The sequence below is a fragment of the Prunus persica genome, chromosome G8, assembly GCF_000346465.2.
Source record: "Prunus persica cultivar Lovell chromosome G8, Prunus_persica_NCBIv2, whole genome shotgun sequence".
In the NCBI taxonomy this organism is placed as follows: domain Eukaryota; kingdom Viridiplantae; phylum Streptophyta; class Magnoliopsida; order Rosales; family Rosaceae; genus Prunus; species Prunus persica.
Window position 1 is genome coordinate 15,266,854 of NC_034016.1, and position 20,926 is coordinate 15,287,779.

The following is a 20,926-nucleotide window of genomic DNA, read 5'->3' on the forward strand; positions in this document are numbered from 1 at the left end:
TGTCTAACAGATGCTAAAGTGTTCATGACTTACACTTGCTTTTGATCATTAAAGACCTTAGACAATTATGCTCTATTAACGGTAACTTACCTACCATTAAGCTGTTATCAAGGAATTTACCATTTAAGTACACTTTTCTTTTTTTTCTTTTTTTTTTTTTGGTCAAAATTAGAAAAGAGATGAGAGTTTTCTCACACACAATACCAAGGTGCGTGAAAATTAAGATCTTTTTCACCGAGCTAGCTTGACCCATTCGCCATTTAATTGCACATTCAGTTCTTCACAGTTTTTCCAGAAGAAAATATTGTTGTTATAAATAAAGTAAAAACCATGAAGATTGAAAATATATATATATATATATATATATTTGTATAAATTATCCACGAAGAATAAAATCTTTCCTTTTTGTTTTCTTGGTGGGAAGTGGTTCCCATTGAGCACTAGCTAGGTTTGTCTATGCTCAGTGCAACGCCTACTTTAGTCCGTAAATGCTCATAAATTATTCTGTAAATGAAAAAATATATTTTGAGAAAAAAAAAAAAAAAATTTGTTGGGGTGAGAGAGGCTCGAACTCTCGACCTCAGGATAACTCAGAAGCTATGAGACCTACGCGCTAGCCAACTGCGCCACCACCCCTTGATGTTAATGTCCTCAGAATATTTTTATTTAAATTATAATTTTATCATAAAGTAATTTCGTTGGAATAATAAATTAATCTTAAAGTTATTAGCGTGTCCAAGATTTAAAATGTGATGTGAAAGGTAGATTTGGGACCGTCGAAACTTCCCAGCAAACGACCTCTCTTTCCCCGCGTCCACGTCACCAACCATTGGACCAAAATTACGTCGTCGAAATCACCGACATACCCCCCACAACGATAAAAGCACCGCAGAGTCCCGTAAGCACACGGAGCAGGGGCAAAATCGAAACATAAAATTAAACCCCCAAAAAAATCAACGCATCCCCATCTTTCCCACCACGACCCAAACCCCAACCCATCTTCGTCATCCCCACTTCGAAACGCCCACCGAGGACCGATCCATACCCAAACGCGGACTCCGACACACCCCCCACCCCCCACCCCTCTGACCCGACCTATGGAGATCGCCCCGGCCCCGCCACCGCCCACAGACCGGGACGTCCCAGACGACGCCGCGTCGGCAGACGCCGTCAAGACATCGTCGTCGTCAAAGGAGAAAGAACCGAACGCGGTGGCGATGACGTCGTCTTCGTCGGTGGCGGTGAAATACGACGACGAGGAAGAGGAGGAGGACGTGTGCCGGATCTGTAGGAACCCGGGCGACGCCGATAACCCGCTCCGGTACCCGTGCGCTTGTAGCGGGAGCATCAAGTTTGTGCACCAGGATTGTCTCCTTCAGTGGCTCAATCACAGCAATGCTCGCCAATGCGAGGTTCAACTCTTTCTCTCTCGGTGATCGGATTTTGTGGAATTTTTTGTGTTTCGGTTTTGATTGGTGATGAATTGGTGTTTGCAAGCCCTCAATTTCTTAGATAAGAGAGTTTGGAATTGATTAGGATAGGGTTCTAGGGTTTATTTGTGTACTCGTAGTTTATGTTATTGGCAAGGGAGGCTAGCGATGTCGTGTTGAGAAATGGGAAGCGTTGAAGATCGGTGGCAATTCGTTCAAATTTTTTGTTTTTGTTTTTGTTCTCTCATGATTATATTGGGTAATCAAACAAGATTTGAGTTTCTTTATACTTGCTTTGTGCTGAAGAGTCGGATAAAGTTTATTTAGCTATGAAATCTTTCCCTGTTAGTTCATAATTGTCTTAGGGGGATGTTAACTGATGCAGCGAGTTTAGCAAATACATACATGGACCATTGGGATCACGTTCATGCATGAGGAAAGTCTTAATAACTTATATCAAATAAGTGTCTCTTCGTATGTGGGAGTTATCTAGGTTCATGAATAAAGTTATGGAGAGTCTTTTCATCTTTGTGAGTTATGGGGAGGTTTAATGTGAAGTTATCATTAGGAGGGAAGTTGGGATAGGAAAGGTTAAGGAGAGTTATAAGGAGTTATCCCATCATAATTGTGTAATCTTATCTTATATCATCCTAGGGGAGTTATGAGGAGTTATCTCATCTTGATTGAGAGGCACCTATAAATAATGCATGAAATTGTAAGAAAGGGGGCAGTTTATGTTTGTTTATTGAATGAAGATTGAGATTTTTCTCTCGTCTCTTTACTTTTTTCCTGGGTATTCTCAGAATTAACAGATTAGATTTTAAATTCCGGGTATTCTTAGAATCAACGGAGTTAAGTTTGCTCAAAATTATCTTTTGTTCTTGTTCCGCTGCATCATTAACTCTACTGTAAGAGATGAGAGCCGCAAAATGATTGTATGTTAGTGTACTTGGGATTGCTCTTTTGGGTTCTTTGAATGAAATGTGCTCCTGTTTACAAAAAACAAAAGAGCAAAGATATATTCGAAAGTTTTCTTGGGTTTTCATGATCATCTTGGTGGGAGGCAATGGTTTGGAAACCTCTCACTTTTAAATAAGGAAAAATAAGGTTTTCTAAAATAATAAATAAATATATCATTATGTTAGTAGCTAAACCCCAGTGTCAGGCCTATGTTCTAAAGCCAAACGTTGCTAAATGTTGATATCCTATCATAGGAATGTGAATTTCATTTAGTTCATTTATCAGCTTTGCTTGAGCTAGCAGATTCTCATTTGAGACCTTTTATCTTGGACCTTAAATTCTTTTTTATGCACATCATTATATATATATATATATATATATATATTTGTTTAGATTTCATTGAGAACTCCAATATTGTTGGTTTTTAATTTTTTGCTGTTTCTTGAATTCCCATGCAATTTGTGTTTAAGTTTAATGTTGTTATTTATACTCTTTGGGCACGCATGATTTCCTTGACATGCATTGCAGGTTTGCAAGCATGCTTTTTCCTTCTCTCCTGTTTATGCCGAGAATGCCCCTGCAAGACTGCCTTTTCAAGAGTTTGTAGTTGGGATGGCAATGAAAACATGCCATGTTCTGCAATTTTTTCTGCGCCTTAGTTTTGTGCTTTCTGTTTGGCTCCTCATTATACCTTTTATTACATTTTGGATATGGCGGCTGGCTTTTGTGAGGAGTTTTGGTGGAGCTCAGAGACTATTCCTAAGTCATCTATCCACTACAGTCATCCTCACTGATTGTCTGCATGGGTTCCTACTTTCTGCTAGCATTGTGTTTATTTTTCTCGGAGCCACTTCTCTGAGAGATTATTTCAGGCATTTACGTGAGCTTGGAGGACAGGATGCTGACAGAGAAGATGAAGGGGAAAGAAATGGTGCTCGTGCTGCAAGAAGAGCTCCTGGACAAGCTAACAGGAATTTTGTTGGTGATGCAAATGGGGAAGATGCTGCTGGGGCACAAGGGATTGCTGGAGCAGGTCTAATTATTAGAAGGAATGCAGAAAACGTTGCTGCTCGATGGGAGATGCAGGCAGCTCGTCTTGAAGCTCATGTTGAACAGATGTTTGATGGTTTGGATGATGCTGATGGGGCAGAGGATGTACCGTTTGATGAGCTCGTTGGCATGCAGGGACCTGTATTTCACTTAGTTGAAAATGCATTCACTGTAAGTTTTGTTTTCTTTTTGTCTTTTGTTGGTGCTCCCTCCACCCTTTTTGAATTACGCTAGCTCATAATTAAATACTGTTTCTCCAGTTTTACAGTCTTGTCTTAGTTGCTCTCCTTGTCTTAATCTTTTCATATATTTTTATGTTTGCGTCATTTCTCTCTTCTTCTTTTTTCCAGGTTTTTGTCGTTGTTTCTGATTCTTTTGACAACTATGGTTGAACTAATTCTCATCTTATTACACATATCTGTATGTGTGTGTGCTATTTGGTTGAGGTTGACTCTCAGTGGTAGTTTTTGATTTAAGAGTCTATGTTGTATTACCAGTTAAAGTATTTGTTTGTATTCAATTTGTATTAATATGTTGAATGGCTCCATTTCTCGCCACAGGTTCTGGCCAGCAATATGATATTCCTTGGTGTAGTAATCTTTGTGCCTTTCTCATTAGGTCGGATTATACTCTATCATTTATCCTGGATTTTCTCCACTGCTAGTGGTCCAGTTTTGTCAACAGTCGTGCCACTCACAGAATCAGCCCTTTCCATGGCAAATGTGACATTGAAGAATGCAGTAACAGCTGTAACGAATGCATCATCTGAAAGTCAACAAAGTGGTATGATTGACGAGGTTGCAGAGATCTTGAAAGTGAACATGAGTGGACTAAATGAGGTTTCAAACAATGTAAGTTCACCACTTTCAGCAGACTTCTTGAAAGGGGCAACACTTGGAACTTCAAGGCTCTCTGATGTTACAACTCTTGCTATTGGATACATGTTTATATTCTCCCTAGTTTTCTTCTACCTTGGCATTGTTGCTTTGATTCGGTACACTAGGGGTGAGCCATTGACTATGGGAAGGTTTTATGGTATTGCTTCGATGGCAGAGACAATTCCATCTCTCTTCAGGCAGCTTTTGGCAGCAATGAGGCATTTGATGACAATGATTAAGGTTGCTTTCCTTCTAGTTATTGAACTGGGGGTGTTTCCATTGATGTGTGGATGGTGGCTAGATGTATGTACTATAAGGATGTTTGGGAAGTCGATGTCACACAGAGTTCAATTTTTCTCAGCATCTCCTTTAGCCAGCTCACTGGTCCATTGGGTTGTAGGAATTGTATACATGTTACAAATAAGTATATTCGTCAGTCTTCTTCGAGGGGTATTGTTCTTTGCCATCTTATCATATTGGTCAATATGCTTTTCCAAACACCAATTTTACATGTATTTGTTTTCCTATGCTTCTGTCTGCAGGTTCTGCGTAATGGAGTTCTTTATTTCCTTAGAGATCCCGCAGATCCAAACTACAATCCCTTCCGTGATCTTATTGATGATCCTGTGCACAAACACGCTCGCAGGGTCCTGTTATCTGTTGCGGTTTATGGGAGTTTAATTGTGATGCTGGTGTTTTTACCAGTTAAATTAGCTATGCGGATGGCACCCTCCATTTTTCCTCTTGACATCTCGTAAGATGACCCTCAATGTTTCAGTGGCACTTATTGTTCCACAACTGCAGTTTTATTGTTGATATTTTATATTGTTCGCTAACATGAACCTTATTTTTCCCCTTTGGCAGGGTATCTGATCCATTTACTGAAATTCCTGCGGACATGCTTCTTTTTCAAATATGTATTCCATTTGCCATTGAGCATTTTAAATTACGGACAACGATTAAATCCCTCCTCCGTTATTGGTTTACGGCAGTTGGCTGGGCACTTGGTTTAACTGATTTCTTGTTGCCCAGACCTGAGGACAATGCAGCTCAGGAAAATGGAAATGCAGAGCCAGGAAGACAGGATAGACTACAGGTTCAACAGGGGGTACAGGACCAGGCTTTGGTGGCACTTCCAGGCGGTGGTGATCCAAATGGAAGCATTCTTGCATCAGGGGACTCAAATGTCGTGGAAGAGTATGACACAGATGAACAATCTGATTCTGAGTAAGTTGAGAGAATCCTTACAAATTGAAAGATGAGAGTAGATCTGATTATCTCAGGATTTATTTAAGTCATGCCATCGTCTGTCTTTTTTCTATTGCATCTGAAATAGTGTGTTGTTTTATTTGATTATCTTAACTGGTTTTACCTCTTTCTCCCTCTGTTTTTCAGACGATACAGCTTTGTGCTTCGCATTGTACTCTTGTTGGTGGTGGCTTGGATGACTTTACTTGTATTCAACTCTGCCTTGATAGTTGTACCAACCTCACTTGGAAGGGCAATTTTCAATGTCATTCCTTTTCTCCCTATAACTCATGGCATCAAGTGCAATGGTAAATTCTTTTCTGATTGTTATTCTTCTTATATCTGAGATCAGAATGTTGAACATTTTACCTTTTTTTTTTTCTTTTAATAGATTTGTACGCTTTCATCATTGGAAGCTACATAATATGGACTGCTGTAGCTGGAGTTAGATATTCCATCGAGCATATTAGAACAAAAAGGGTTGCAGTTCTGTTGGGCCAGATCTGGAAGTGGTGTGCCATTGTTATCAAGAGTTCTGTGCTTTTGTCAATATGGGTAAGAATCATATGGTTTTTTATTCCTAGGAATCAGTGTTCTATATCAGGTTTGTATATAAACTACTGACATATTGTTATTGTTCCAGATTTTTATCATTCCTGTATTGATTGGGCTGCTCTTTGAGCTTTTGGTGATCGTGCCGATGCGCGTGCCTGTTGATGAAAGCCCAGTATTCCTGCTTTATCAGGACTGGGCATTAGGACTTATTTTTCTCAAGATATGGACTAGACTGGTGAGCGGTGCTATAAAATAATGAGTTGCATATTTTGTTGGACTTCTTTATTTTGAGGATTTTCTATCCACGGGGGAGTTAGGTCTTTATGGTTGTACTTGTTATGTACTTATGCAGGTTATGTTGGATCACATGATGCCACTGGTAGATGAAAGCTGGCGAGTAAAGTTTGAAAGAGTGAGGGAAGATGGTTTCTCTAGGCTGCAAGGTCTATGGGTGCTTCGCGAGATTGTATTTCCAATCATAATGAAGTTGTTGACTGCCCTGTGTGTGCCTTATGTACTTGCCAGAGGGTTATTTCCTGTTCTCGGCTACCCATTAGTAGTCAACTCAGCAGTTTATCGGTTTGCTTGGCTGGGGTGCCTTTGCTTTAGCCTGCTGTGCTTTTGTGCCAAGAGATTCCATGTCTGGTTCACCAACCTTCACAACTCTATACGGGATGACCGGTATCTAATTGGTCGTAGGCTTCATAACTTTGGAGAAGCCATCGTGGAGAAGCAAAATGAATCTGGGACATCGTCTGAAATGCAGGACTCTAATTTTGAGGCCAGTGGTTTAATTCGACACGACCGAGAAGCTGATGTAGGACTCCGACTAAGGCGTGCAAACCGACTTGAAGCTTAATGTATGACACAAATCTAGAGAAGGTTCTCGTCTTATCCAAGGCTAATATGAAGCTTTAGATACTTACATCCCTTTATAGGACTGGTTTTGTACGTCATCTCCATGGATGTAAGAAAGGGTATTCAAAATATCCCTCTTATTAGAGTTGTCTTTCAGTTTGTGCATATAATGCTTGTGAAATTAGTAATTAGAATTTACATGAATGCAAAATTGTCTATACACTCACATTTTTGCCTCTGCTTTAGTCATCCTTGGTCCTTTTGTTCTTTTCTTGTTTGCATTAATAAACATCGCTGCTTATTTCATGATTGGATTTCTAAGTGCCGGATGATTATTTCACTTACCGTAAACCACTCAAGGCGATTGGGGGGATCAGCAATGTATAAATTCATTGGATACATTTTGATAGCAGGAACATGAATTTGTATAATCCGATTTCCAAGTGGACCGTATTAATGTAAGGAAACAGTACTTGAAGTTAAACGACGCAACTAATGTAGAAAACTCAAATCCGAGTCCCTCGTCTGATGCCAAATTTCTAGTTTTCTACTGCTTTCTTAGATGCGTTATGCTCGTGGAAACATTTTTCAGACAAGTTTTTTGGATGGTTAGACATAGGGGAAGACTAGGTATTGATGTTGGGCGGCAGCGGTTTGTTTAAGTCTGATGCGAAAGTTCTTGCTGCTGGTTTGCTTATACATTTCTCAATAGCTTGGCATTTTTTCTAGCTTTTCATTTGCTCATGTCAACAATTTTTTCCATGGAAATGACATTGCTAATCACCATCCACCACCTTTGGCACAGAAAAAATAAGGAAAGCAACAGATGTGCATAGAAATATTTATGCATAAACGTCACAATCTCAACATAAACTCCAAAAGCTCATGGAACAGACAAAAACCAGTTTCTAGTACCTACGCAAGAAACTCCTCTCAAACACTATCAAAACCACACACCTACTTGAGTCTCAATCCATCATGCGAAAGAAAAAACTCTCAAGACACCAGGTTTTCATTGAGTGACAATGAGGCAAGTTGATCAGCTGCATTGCCAGCTTGCTGCTGCTGAGCAACATTCCTCAGAACTTCCATAGCCTCAGCTACCTTTGCTTTCAGAGCTTCAGGTGACTCCAGCAAATGCAGAACCTCTGTCTGATCCATCTCCAGAAGCATGCCTGTAACCTTGGCTGCATTCTCAGGTTCCAGCTGTTCCACGAGTGGGTAAAGATTCTCACCCAGCATCTACAAATTTCCACCAAACGGACAAAACTCATTAATAGCATAATAACCAGGACAAAATTACTTGCCAAAAAAAATCTAACAACCATACTTATTTTGTATCGTAATCAAAACAATGAACACAATCTGGTAAGCACTACAAAGTCCAAAATGTCTAGCATAGACTAATAAAAGGACAAAGAAACGCAAAAGCATACCGTTCTTTGCTGCTCCGGTGTAGCATTTGCAAGAGCAGTAGCCAAAGCCCCTATTGGAATTGGTTGAGACAGTGCTGCATCACGCATTGGCATGCCACCCATGTCATATGGAACAGAAAACATGCCTCCAGCAACACCAGGCATGGGAACATCAGGTAAACCGCGACCAGATGGGTAACGGTAGACACGCCCCCTTGGAAGCATCTGTCATTAAAAATCCATCAGAAATTATGTTAACAAACCAAAATACTAAAGACTACATTAGAGACAACATGCATCTAACCTGCTGTTGCATTATCGGAACTGGTTGCTGGTTTTGCTGAACAGAGCCTCCACGTCTGCCACCAGGGCGCTGCCCTTGCTGCCCCTGCTGAACCATTGGCACGAAGAAATTTGGCATGGGAGCCCCACCAGGCCTCATACCAGGAACAAGCTGCTGCTGATACCCAAATCCAGGCTACAAAGGAAACAAAATAATATCATTAAAAAAAAAAATTCAAAGGTAATGAGGCAACATTACTGAATTCTTAATCTGCAACCAAATCATGCAAGTACATAATCCAAACTAATCTACAGCTGAAAACAGCAAAAATGTACGAAATACCCAAAAATGTTAATAGTTTAACTAAGAATGTTTAATGTCTACCCCATAAATAAAAATGACTGTTAAATGGGAAAAATATGAAATTTCTGGTCACCTGGGAAGGAATGATAGCAGGTGGACCTTGACCATAGAATATTTGTTGTCCAAGACCTGGACCACCAGGAGGGTACATTGGCATACGAGGAGCAACTGAAGGTGCCATTGCAACTGGCCGCATTTGAGAAAACTGGGCCTGTGCAAGCAGTAAACGCAATAACACGTGACAATACTAATGTGTCAATATCGAAACAAAAGAGAACGTGACCAGAGTACGGATAAGTATCGCTTAGATGCTTTTTGTCTACAACCCACATTGACGATCTTGTAGGAAAGTAACTCATTGCATAAAGAGGAGCTATATATTAATTGATGTTGGGCCAAACTTAAAGTTTGTTTTGTTCGAGGATCAGCAGAAGACATACCTGCAACCTTGCTCTTCTATCTTCTTTTCGTTGTGCAAGTGCAACATAGAGAGGTTTACTTACAATCATTTTGCCGTTCATTTCCAAGAGCTATCGAACAGGAAAAAAAAACATATATCTTTACTTCTCCAACAATAAAGAAATTTGTCTGACCCAAAAAAAAAAAAACAATAAAAGAAATTTATTAAGAGTGTTTCTATCCCCATCCCACACATTACTCATAACACCCGCAATTCTAAAAATATCCATAACTCCTAACCCCAACTTTCTTTTTCTGGGCATAGATGAGGGCAGCCATGAATGTCACTTCCACAGTTGGTCATGGCAGCAAAAAACAACAAAATTGTTTTACTAAATATTTTCCCTTTTTCTGAATAGGACAAGCACTCCATTAATCCATATAAAAAATAAACTTACAGCTCTATTTGCCTCTTCAGGAGTTGAGAATGCAACAAAACCTGATCCCCTACTTATTCCACTAGGGTCTCGCATGACCTGCTCACATGTGAATAAAAAGAGTTTTGTTAGGCCATACCAATGCAAAATGAATGATGATTATGACACAGGTGCTTTGCAATCTAAAACAAGGACCACACCTTGCATGAGGTAATAGTACCAAATGGAGCGAACAGTTCCTTAAGTTTCTCATCACCTATGGTATCATCTAAATTTTTAACATACAAGTTTGCCCCTTGATACTTGTCTGCTGCCTCTTTCATGCTCTGTTCAAATCGTTGTTTCAATTCATTTTCCCTTTCAGATTTCTTCTGGGCCTTCCCAACATACCACTCCTTGTCATCAAATTTCTTTCCATTTAGATCCTCAACAGCTCTAGCAGCATCATCAGTGTTTTCAAAATTGACAAACCCAAAGCACTTCGATTTTCCATCTGCATCCCGCATCACCACTACGCTAGTGATTTTTCCAAATTTAGCAAAAATTTTGTCCAAGTCTTCCTCAGTAGTTGATTCTGATAGATTCTTCACAAAAACATTGTTGAATCTTGACTTGTCAGAAACACCGTCCCTTTCCTGCTTGCGGAGGAAAGGCCCTACATAAACTTGCTTATCATTTAAAAGCATACCATTTAACTTCTCTATAGCTTTTTGGGCAGCTTCATCATTGTCGAATTGTACAAAGCCATAGCCTTTTGACTGGCCAGAGGGGTCTGTAGCCACCTTGCAAGAAAGGATGTTTCCAAATGCAGAAAAGGTATCATGCAAGGCTTTGTGATCAATAGCTTTGTCCAAATTCTGACAAAAGTAATACAAGTGAAAGTGTCAGCAAGGAGATAACTGTGACATATAAACATATAATGGTGCTTCCTAAAACATTAAAAACATGAATACCTTAATAAATATGTTTCCAGCCCCGCTTTTGCGGATACTAGGATCACGATGAGAATACATAATCCTAATGGGCCTTCCATTCACAGGACTGAAGTTCAAAACATCCAATGCCCTAGCAGCTGCCACCAATTCCAACTAAAAATGTAAGTAAAAATCAAAAGGAAAAGGAGCATTGACAAATCTCACAAGATGCAAAAGAAACGAAGGGAAAGAATATTAGACATCTCTAATCTCTGTTTCAATAACAAAACACAATATTCAACTTAATTGTTTCTCTGCATGACACTGTTTACAGGAACCAACCTATGTTATCCTCCTCTTTGGTTACTAACAGGTGCAGTCACGACAGCCTCTGGGCTCTAGGTGACTAAAATTTTCAATTTAAGATTTTAAGAGAGGCCTTGAAAAGTCCTAAACTGATCATTGTAGGGAACAAGACTATAAACAGTGAAACCAAAAATATTGCAAATTTAATATCTCAGAAAGGATGGGTAAAGGATTAAATGGGTTTCTAACCCAAGGTCACTATGTTTCTTCCAAATATGTTTCCACATAACACCTACCAAATTAGTGCATTGAGTAGTAAGAAAATGGAAAACATGTATACACTCTTAAAATTATAAACCTAAGCAACCTTATTCCTGGTTAATAGTGAGCTTGGTTGGTGAAGGAAAGGTCCTTTGCTGGAAGGAACCATAATATGACAGTAGCCTAATTCAATTTCAGGGCGTATTATGCTCCTTCTTGTATTAGCCAAAATGGGAGCCTTTACTGAACACCCCAACAGAAGGCCTAAGGCGTGACAAGAAGACAAGAAAAATCGTACAAGAGTCCAACATAATAGCCAGAATCTCAGCATTACAAACCCCACCAACAGGCACAGACTCATTATTGTTAAAATGCATCACCAGGAAGGAAAACTTGAACGAGAAAATTGAGCACATACAAAGTAAAGCACCATGTTTCATATCTGAGGAAAATATATCTTGTAATTACAAAACAATGAATGCTAAATCCAAATGCACCTATAATTTTCAGCCTAACCCCTTAATTTACTCGTATAGTAATTCTGCTCAATGCCTGCCCCCCATAATATATTGACAACCACAAATTTCCTATTATTCTCCCACGAGTCTTTTTGACGAAATCTGAAGCATATGCTTGCAGGAAGTCACAACTACATCAATAAACTACACATGTTCGAATTCACTTCCCCCACCTCACAGAAATCCCTGTTTGCAAAAACTACATCTTATACAATCAACACTACCGCGTACCTATCACTTAATTGCCTTTTCTTTCTACAATAAATTGCACAAACACTGTTAAATACAAATGGATCCAGTCACCACACCTAAAAGATGTAACTTGCATACAAAAATTAAAACATTGGGCTACGTTTACTTAGCCTCCTTAGCCACCTATATGGCATGCACAACCATCTTATTCAGCTTACAATAGAAAGAAAACATCCATGATCTAAATCATGTATGAAACAGTAAGCAACCCAAAAAAAAAAAAAAACATACAAATGAGCTTCAAAATCCCTAATAAAGTGAATCAAAACCACTTACCATCTTGTGGGTTGCTATAATTGACATAGCCATAGCCAAGCGACCTCCGGGTGGACAAGTCCCTGCAAACCCTAACCGAAACCACCTGACCCAGCTGGTTAAACAGGTCGTAGAGCTGCGAATCTGTAACGTTCTGGTCAAGATCCCCAACATAAAGCGACGTCGTCACGAACTGGTTGGCCGCACCACCGTTCGCCGCAGCCGCAGCCGCCGCCGCTGCGTTCGCATTCTGAGCCTGGACCTGAACTTGCGCCATCTTCAACAGAAAAGCCTAAATTTTTTTTTCTTTTCAAAATTTTTGAATTTTTTCTTTAGTTTTCCGATAATCTTCCCTCTCCTCTTTGTTATTTCAGCACCAGAAAATCCGAGGAAGATAAAATAAGCCAACAAAGACACTAACTACTAAACGCTCTCCAACTGCTCGATAAAAAACCGCTGAGGAAAAGGAAAAACTCAGTCTTTTTTTTTTTTTTTTGGTTGCTTTTTTCGTTTATTTGGTAGGGAGGAGAGGGAAGGGAGTGGAGGGATAAATAGTCGGAGATCCGACGGAGGGTGGCAGAGGCCGCCGGTGGGTGGCGGCGCGTGAGATAAGTCTGTGGGTGATGAGAGAGAAATGTAGAGAGAGAAAGGGAAGGAAAGAAAATAGGGAAGATTGTTTTTTTCCTGCTGCGGGCAGCTGGAAGAACTGCACTAAAAGGGTGGGACTTGCAGCTGTGAGTGTTGATATAGTTGGGTGGGCTTGGGTGAGCCCTACGATGATCTGAAGGAGGCGATCTGGACCGTTGATTTGGATGTAGTGGGCCCATAATGACGAGGTCGTATGTGTAAGATCAACGGCTGAGATGTGTAGAATGTGAGTTGTGAGGTACAACTACTGGTAACGTTAGATTTTCTAGATAGAGTCATGCTAAGATAGGTCTTGTCTTGTGGGGTTTGGTGTGGGGGCCGTCGGGCTCTCGGGCAGATGCCACGAGTCATGTAAGCGCGTGATATGCTGATTTACTGGTGAGTCCACACACAACACATCGGAAAAAACTATTTTTACTTTGCATTCGTGGCTTACAAAATTATTCTTTATGACTGTTACATATTTAGTCCATGCATGGTGACTTAACTATAATTGGATTAGATTATGATGTACGATTGAATTAGGAGGCATTATTGGCTTGCACTTAATTGAATTGAAAATAATAAGTATTCTTCATTAGCACTAGAGTTCTGGTTTCGTGTCCCGGCTCTCAAGAATGTTTTGTGAATGAGAAAAATGTATCTCACTTTTTTATCTTATTCACATTCATTTTTGAACACCAAATATGACATTGGTTAATGTACATATACACGTATACTCAACATATATACGCAAGAATATTTTGTGAATGAGAAAAAACCCAGAATGTTCCGAGAGTGAAGGAGAAGATCCAAGAACGTTTCCGGGAGAACACCGACAGATTGTACAAAAGCGTAAAAAAAAATATTCAATTTTCTTCAATTTATTTAAGGAGTAAAGGGACTTTTCTTGTTCTCACAATAACTGGAAGAATGAATTTATTTATTTTTATAATTTTTTATAAGGAATGATTACATATTCAATTTCTATGTATCTGGTCAAAGGTTGTGTGATGCTTCACGACTTCACTTCAGCCTTAAACTAAAATCAATTCGATACGTACATCAAATACACAAGTGGTGGAGCAGTAGACTCTGAACCCATAAAAATGGGCAAGAAAAAAGAGCTTTTGCACGTGCAAATTCTAGCCTTTTAGGTATCCCACAAGAATTGTATCAAATTCATGCATTGAGCATTAGGAGGTTATAAATTGACACTAAGTTGGTTACTTTGAGTCAACGGTGGACTTCTCTTTTTCTGTTTATAATATGTGGATGGTTGACTGACTTTGTATAAGGAGTTGTGGTGATAGAGTAGACCAATTTTTGCTAAGATGAAATGAGATAATTTTCACCAATTGAAGTGAATTTCCTAAAGATTAATACCAAATTTCTATGTTTGTAAATATTTACATTGAACTAGAGCCCACCCTAATATAAGCGTTGTTTCGCCCATAAATCGAGCATCACACTTTTTTTAGCTTAGGGAAGAAGGGTTAGGCCGAAGAAATTTCAACAAAGAAAGGATATTAAAACAAGATTCGATGAGAAAGTAGATAAGTGGAAAAATGGAATGTGGATTGTCAAGAGGTTTGAACATGGAGAGTGACACATGGATTGAAATGCGAAATGTATGCAGACATTTTCAATGGTGTGTATGTGGAAGTGACAGAACCATCTAGCTTGTGAAACATATAAAAAAAATGTGTTTATTTGCGAAATCTAAGCTATACCCATCATTTGACAACATATAGATTGTTGCATGTACCGAATTGGCAGGAAAAATCAACATCATCTAACATTGCATGTCCACGATTCTAATATTATTATGATATTTGGAAAGAAATAATAATGGCGAAGAACAACCGAATTGTATTTCGATTTAATTATCATGTAATTTTTCGTATTTCAGTACTACAATATAATTACAATGTAATATAAAGTGGGAAATATCAATCCGTAATTTAGTAGCAGAATTAGAATTTTTTTGATTGGGGGCTAAAATTAAAATTTAATTGTAAACGATTTTATCATCTTCGTATTAGCGTAATCGTAATTTTTGTTAGTATGATATCATTCTTTTTGAAGTGTTAGGGTTTATAATTAGATGGGACGGATTGGGTTTGGATTTACCTTGCAACATGCCAACTTGTCCAACACTCAAACATTCCGAGCCGCAACTCTGGAGAAGGAAGGAAGGAAAAGTTTGAAAACGGCGCGGCGCGTGATTAGTGGAAAGCAGTCATAAGCGACCAAACGGGCGTGGTCCTACTCTCCCTCCATTTCTCCAACATTTCCTCTTGACACGGAAACCCAAAAAGCAAAAAAAGAAAAAGAAATATAATAAACTACTACATGCTCTCTCTCTCAATAAGAAATCTGAAAATCCCACCAGCAGCAGCAGCAGAGCCTCCCCTCTCTCTCTCTCTCCAGAATTAAAAATACAACAAAATCATAATTATTTATTTAAAAAGAGTAAATAAATTTTAAAAAATTAGCTCTTTGCTTTGGTGTCTGCTTAGGTGAGCTGAGCTCCATCAAATCAAAAGCTGCGCTGCTCTGCCATGATGGGCTCAATCTCAATCCTTGTCCCCATAACTTTCCCCAATTACTCTCCTCTTTCTTCTTCTGCAACTCCCAGCTCTTCCCTTCTTCCGCTTCGTCGATTCCCTCTCCTCGCTCTCTCCAAACGACGCCGTAGCCTCCAGTTCCGGCCTCTGGTTCTCGCCTCCTCAGCCGCCGGAGTCGCCTCCAATTCCCTCCCCAGAAATGGGACCTTCACCGTCGGCGATTTCATGACCACTAAGGAGTATTTGCACGTCGTCAAGCCCTCCACGACCGTCGACCAAGGTATAGTATGCCGCAAGCTCAAACCTTCGAGCTCAAGCTCGAGTCTATGCTTTCTGATTGATGATTGCTTCTTTTTTCTCTGTTTACAGCATTGGATGCTCTTGTGGAGAAGAGAATTACCGGCTTTCCTGTGATTGACGATGACTGGAAACTCGTAAGTAAATCTTATCTTTCTTTCTTTTTACTTTCCTTTTTTGTGTTTTCATATATAAATCGTGTAATTGAAGTCTATATCTATACATATAAATGATATTAAAGTAGAGGTTTATAAGGAAAGAGTAAGAGTTTTTGCTGCAAATCGCTATCTCCTTCTGTTAACAAGGCTTATCTTGTGTTGGTATTTTATTTTAATTGCTTTAGCTTTTTGTGTTTATGGGTTTGTGTTGCTCCCATACACCTTGATTTGAGGGATTGTTTACTACTGCTGCAGGTTGGTGTTGTTTCAGATTATGACTTGTTAGCGTTAGACTCCATATCTGGAAACATAAAAGGTATGTTGTGTTTCATGATCCGAAGATTTAAACTTAAAAAAAAATTTTATTTGTTCTTGCTTCCTGGTTTTGGGTTTCTTTTTACGACAAGAAATTCTGGTTTGTCATATCATAATAGACAATCTTAACAGGTTAATGTATCTATTGAGTTTGGTCTGCTGTTAGGAAGAATCTTAAAGTTGGTTATTGAATTCTAAGGAAATGTTCAAGAATTTATATCTAAAACATTAGGTTGTGCACATAGTGAAAAATGAACAGAGTGATCAAGTAATCAGCTTATCATCTGTATTACTTGAATCTTTGGTTAAGTCTTGCTTTGCAGTATGTTGTATTAACTCACTAAATGATTGGACTTTTCTTTAAAATAACTAATCCATGTGTAGCAGGGTCTATGCATTCTGGATTTCAAGCTATAAGTGTGGTTTTGCCTTTTGGGGCATGTGGTAAACTCCTAAAATGAGCCTCCATACATATATTCACATGAAAGAAATTAAAATTGGTAAGTGGGGACAAATATAAAAGATACAAGTACTCGCACAAAATTTGCGTATGTGTAATTACTCTAATTTACTACTAAAAGTTTCTTAATTAGAGTAAGGTCATGACTCAATCGTAATTTTTACCAAGCCATAGAAAGATAAATATGGTCTTTTTGCTCCAGAGCTTGGTAAAATTCACAAGAGAAAACAAAAACCAAATAAATTCAAAGCTATAATACCGTAAAGCGATGAACCATTTGCAGCAAAGTATCACTTAAAACATTGAATTCTCCACATTTTCAGCTGCAAAATGACTAATTAATGCAAGTTCTTGGGCCTAAAGGTTAACATAGGGGTTGGACTTGGGTTGAGCGCCTTTTTGTAAGCTAAAAGATTGGGGACCTGAGGCGAATGCCTCACCTGGCTGTCCTCAAGGCCTGCCTTAGGCGGTGCTTTGCTGTCTATAATTTTGTTCTTATTGTTTGTTTTTCTGTTTTTTAGGGTGAAATGAATGGAAACTTATTTGAATTTTTTTATGCTACCAGGTGGTCAAAGTGACACAAACTTGTTTCCAGATGTTGATAGTTCTTGGAAAGTACGTAAAGTTTTCTTTGCCACACATTTTTGTATTTGTATTTACAAGGAATCTCTATTGCAATGCCTGTTTTGTTACTACACTATGATGGATTTATCTTTTTCGTTTACGTTGGATCATAAGATTGATTTGTTACTCCTGATAATTTTCATATAAATATTATAACATGCCAATTGTGCATATGTACACACCACATGTTGATCGTGTAGCCACAGCCACACTAGGCACATTTTCTGGCTGTCTTTGCAAGACAGTTGGAGTTGGGAATTCTTCGGAGATATGGCTGCTATAGTTAAAAAAGGGCTACTCTGTGGAACCGTGCTGTGGTGGCCTCTTTGTGGGTGGTATGGCGAGAAAGAAATAGAAGAATTTTGATGATTGAGAAGAAGAGGTGTCTTCATTGGGGAAGGGAATTAGATATCTTTGTACTATTTGGATTCATTATTTGGATAGAGCTTTAGAATTTATGTGATGTTCTTGTTAATTCTTTTTCACTTGTACTATCCACTTGTGTGACTGAGTGAGTAGTGTAAGTCTATATATCAGCAAGAATGTCCACTAAAACTAAAGTGAGAGACATGTTGTCACCTAGAATTGAAGCTGTCCTGTTACAAATTATTTAAAATAATGCTTAGATCAGATGTGCTGTTAGTTGCTTCATTGATTGCTTTCTAAATCTGGATGAGTATGGCAGACATTCCACGAGATACAGAAACTGCTTAGCAAGACCAACGGCAAAGTTGTTGGTGACGTGATGACACCTGCTCCACTTGTTGTTCGTGAAACCACCAACCTAGAAGATGCTGCTAGGTAATGGATTTAACTAATTTCCCTAATATCTGTTTTGTTACTCAGTGAAAATTTCTTGTAGTAGAAATGTTTCATTTGTGTTACATTGTTTTATTTGAGAATGAAAGTATGGGTGGCAGGCTGCTACGATTTTTCTTATGACTATTGTGGAGCTTTAGTTGGAATGGAACTTAAATTTCTCATAGAATTTCTCTGACTTGTGGAAGTGATGATTGTGTCTTTTCATGCTAAAATGTGGTAGCAAGTTAGCTATGCATGCACAGTAAGACAAGAATGATCTGAAATGTACAGTTCGATGCAGTTCAAAGTACAGTCAGCTAAAACCATCATTTGTATTTTGTTAGGTTGTTGCTTGCAACAAAATATCGCCGACTGCCAGTTGTAGATAGTGAGGGGAAGCTGGTAATGATTCTTTTCTTTTCCTTTTTCCTTCTTAGAAAAAAAGGTATCTTATTTGTTGGATGCTATATTGTTGCAAGTTTTTTCTGATTGGTTTCTTCTTCCATTGCAAAAGGTTGGGATCATTACGAGGGGAAACGTTGTTAAAGCTGCCCTACAGATAAAACGTGCTGGTGAAAAATGAGTTTAGTTCAGGGGAACATTGGCGGAGCTCATAGGCATGCATAATGAGCTAAGTCTCATTGATATCATAATTATTTCTGCAAGGCATAGGCTACACTGCTTGTCATTGCAGGTATTAAGAGGCCACTTAAACTTCATCATTGCTGTCCTTAATGGTATAGATTGCCTTATAATATGGTTGCACTTGTATTTAGGCTTGTAAAATTATCAACATTTTCTAGGGTCAGATCTGTGACTTGCAGTTGTCCTATGGCAAATTTTTGTATTATAAAGACCATTATAACCTCAAAACCAATGATTATTTCGTTTATAGTTTATGAGGAGCTTTGCCCCATATCTCTCCATGCTTCCATCAACCAGCCATATAAATGGGTGGTTGAAACAAAATTGAATAATTTCATTTGGGGTTTTTTTTGGGGGGGGGGGGGTTGGTAGGGCGGGCCGGTGGACCCTGTACATTGCTTATCAGAATGATTTACAGACTAGGATTTTGTTTTGGCATCACCAAATTCTAGTTGAGAAGAGTGATGTTCAAAGCCTAGCTTGGTCCAATATAGTTCTTAAAGTTCGAGGAAAATTATGTATGGATTGTTTGGACAAACCTCAGAATTTCTAAAATGGCGTGTACTAATTTCTAAAATAACGGGATTTATAAATTATATGAACACTAACATATGGATTGTGGGAGGAACAAATCACAAGTTTAAGTTCCACTTAAAATGTGTTATTTCTTAAATTTGAAGGAAGAGTTTTGAAAAAATATAACCATGGTCACCACTGCCTCCATGATCACCGTCACTACCACCGCCGATCATGGTCACCATTGCTCTTACCATCATTACCCCCATCGAGTCACCACATTACTCCTAGCACCAATCACTGGTGGATTTATAAATTTTATAGTAGAGGTGCAATTTTGGCAAGGGTTTATAAAATTAAAAACAAAAAAAACAAAAACAAAAAAACAATTGCGCTGGCAACGCAGTGTAGCACACAACAGACTAAATTTGTTTAGGCTTTTTGTCGGACACCTAAAGTGCACCTCTCAGGTTAAGCAGAGTTGCAATATGTAGCACTTATAATAATTTTTCCGGCAAGAAAGGTGCACTTGAGCCTAAATAGGTCCGACACTAGCACCAACCCCGCCATTGCCACAACAACTAGCTACCAACTTCAGTCTTTCATCTTTAAAGCTAATTGTTTGAACTTTTTCTTTAGCTTTTCCCGTGTGTTTTAGCTTGACCAACCTTTCGAACCGGGAAAAAAAGAAAAAAGAAAAGCCTTTCGGGTCCATCTGAGGTTTATTGGCATTGAGTGGAGTCTCATCACCCGTGCCGTGGCCTCTTTTATTATGAAGTGGAATTTGCACCTGAGAATTAACAATTTGACTCAACACTCGCATTTCTTCACTAGTTGATTATATTACATGCAACTACACTGGTTTTGGACATTTGATAAATATTTGAATTTGTGCATGCACCTCATAATAATGTAATGATTCGAATTAAAAGGATTAAAAAAAATAGAGTAATAATAATTATCTGTTTATATTGTTGGAAGCACTTTTACTAGGAGGACGTTGAAGTTTTTATTAAAATTCAAGTGCTTCATGTAAAAAGTATCATAAAGTGTTTATATAATCTAGAAACACTTTTTTATTTTTGTAAAATGCTATAAAATGCTTTTGGTTGTTTGAAAGTGTTATTATTTTATTTTAATATAAACGATAATCTAAATTATGAGGGAAATTGAAGTTTCTTACACACACTACCAATGTGTCGAATTTAATACTATTGGTCTACAGATCAATGTCATTGTCCACTAGACATCCCGTTGGCAAAATGTTTTTGGCCTACAAATCCAGTTTAAGGCCATAACTGTTGGATTGAATCATCGGCCATTCATCACTTTTCAAATAACTTAATTTCAACCAAAAGAACTTCCTTTTCATGGTTGAATTAAGTATTACCAATTCATACAATGAATTTATGAAAGTGATGATACAATGAATAAAGTATCACCAATTCATTGGTGAAAGTAATGAGTTGGTGATACAATGAATTATGTATCACCGAATTATAAGATCAAATTATTTTATTTTGTTTGAATT

General features: G+C 38.5%; 3 protein-coding genes and 1 non-coding gene across 4 annotated transcripts; 2 read left to right on the forward strand and 2 right to left on the reverse strand.

The window, feature by feature from the left end:
* On the reverse strand, nucleotides 552-636 carry TRNAM-CAU. The gene is given in 2 exon segments: nucleotides 552-587; nucleotides 599-636. It is a non-coding gene; the product is annotated as a tRNA-Met (tRNA).
* LOC18768023 (probable E3 ubiquitin ligase SUD1) lies at nucleotides 877-7,285 on the forward strand. The gene is made up of 9 exons (XM_007200263.2): nucleotides 877-1,412; nucleotides 2,919-3,611; nucleotides 4,001-4,768; nucleotides 4,861-5,072; nucleotides 5,183-5,545; nucleotides 5,714-5,874; nucleotides 5,958-6,121; nucleotides 6,210-6,356; nucleotides 6,474-7,285. The coding sequence occupies exons 1-9, from the start codon at nucleotides 1,098-1,100 to the stop codon at nucleotides 6,978-6,980; spliced, it is 3,330 nt and encodes a 1,109-aa protein (XP_007200325.1). The 5' UTR covers nucleotides 877-1,097; the 3' UTR covers nucleotides 6,981-7,285.
* LOC18768344 (polyadenylate-binding protein 8) lies at nucleotides 7,791-13,106 on the reverse strand. Its single transcript, XM_007201135.2, has 9 exons — nucleotides 12,404-13,106; nucleotides 10,830-10,948; nucleotides 10,077-10,733; nucleotides 9,898-9,975; nucleotides 9,481-9,570; nucleotides 9,114-9,251; nucleotides 8,699-8,872; nucleotides 8,416-8,619; nucleotides 7,791-8,221 (listed from the first exon to the last, which is right to left on the reverse strand). The coding sequence occupies exons 1-9, from the start codon at nucleotides 12,657-12,659 to the stop codon at nucleotides 7,976-7,978; spliced, it is 1,962 nt and encodes a 653-aa protein (XP_007201197.1). The 5' UTR covers nucleotides 12,660-13,106; the 3' UTR covers nucleotides 7,791-7,975.
* On the forward strand, nucleotides 15,192-19,152 carry LOC18767709 (CBS domain-containing protein CBSX1, chloroplastic). Its single transcript, XM_007201206.2, has 7 exons — nucleotides 15,192-15,859; nucleotides 15,949-16,013; nucleotides 16,290-16,350; nucleotides 17,375-17,424; nucleotides 18,119-18,234; nucleotides 18,579-18,636; nucleotides 18,749-19,152. The coding sequence occupies exons 1-7, from the start codon at nucleotides 15,574-15,576 to the stop codon at nucleotides 18,815-18,817; spliced, it is 705 nt and encodes a 234-aa protein (XP_007201268.1). The 5' UTR covers nucleotides 15,192-15,573; the 3' UTR covers nucleotides 18,818-19,152.

Excerpts from the sequence above, each read along its gene's own strand:
- LOC18768023 (XM_007200263.2), top strand. The coding sequence starts at position 1,098 with ATGGAGATCGCCCCGGCCCCGCCACCGCCCACAGACCGGGACGTCCCA. Across the intron at positions 5,073-5,182 it reads ATTTTTCCTCTTGACATCTC|GGTATCTGATCCATTTACTG; the intron begins GTAAGATGACCC and ends CCCCTTTGGCAG. Across the intron at positions 5,875-5,957 it reads TCATGGCATCAAGTGCAATG|ATTTGTACGCTTTCATCATT; the intron begins GTAAATTCTTTT and ends TTCTTTTAATAG.
- LOC18767709 (XM_007201206.2), top strand. The coding sequence starts at position 15,574 with ATGATGGGCTCAATCTCAATCCTTGTCCCCATAACTTTCCCCAATTAC. Across the intron at positions 17,425-18,118 it reads ATGTTGATAGTTCTTGGAAA|ACATTCCACGAGATACAGAA; the intron begins GTACGTAAAGTT and ends TGAGTATGGCAG. Across the intron at positions 18,235-18,578 it reads AACCTAGAAGATGCTGCTAG|GTTGTTGCTTGCAACAAAAT; the intron begins GTAATGGATTTA and ends GTATTTTGTTAG.
- LOC18768344 (XM_007201135.2), bottom strand. The coding sequence starts at position 12,659 with ATGGCGCAAGTTCAGGTCCAGGCTCAGAATGCGAACGCAGCGGCGGCG. Across the intron at positions 9,571-9,897 it reads CTGAAGAGGCAAATAGAGCT|CTCTTGGAAATGAACGGCAA; the intron begins GTAAGTTTATTT and ends CCTGTTCGATAG. Across the intron at positions 8,620-8,698 it reads TTCCGATAATGCAACAGCAG|ATGCTTCCAAGGGGGCGTGT; the intron begins GTTAGATGCATG and ends TTTTAATGACAG.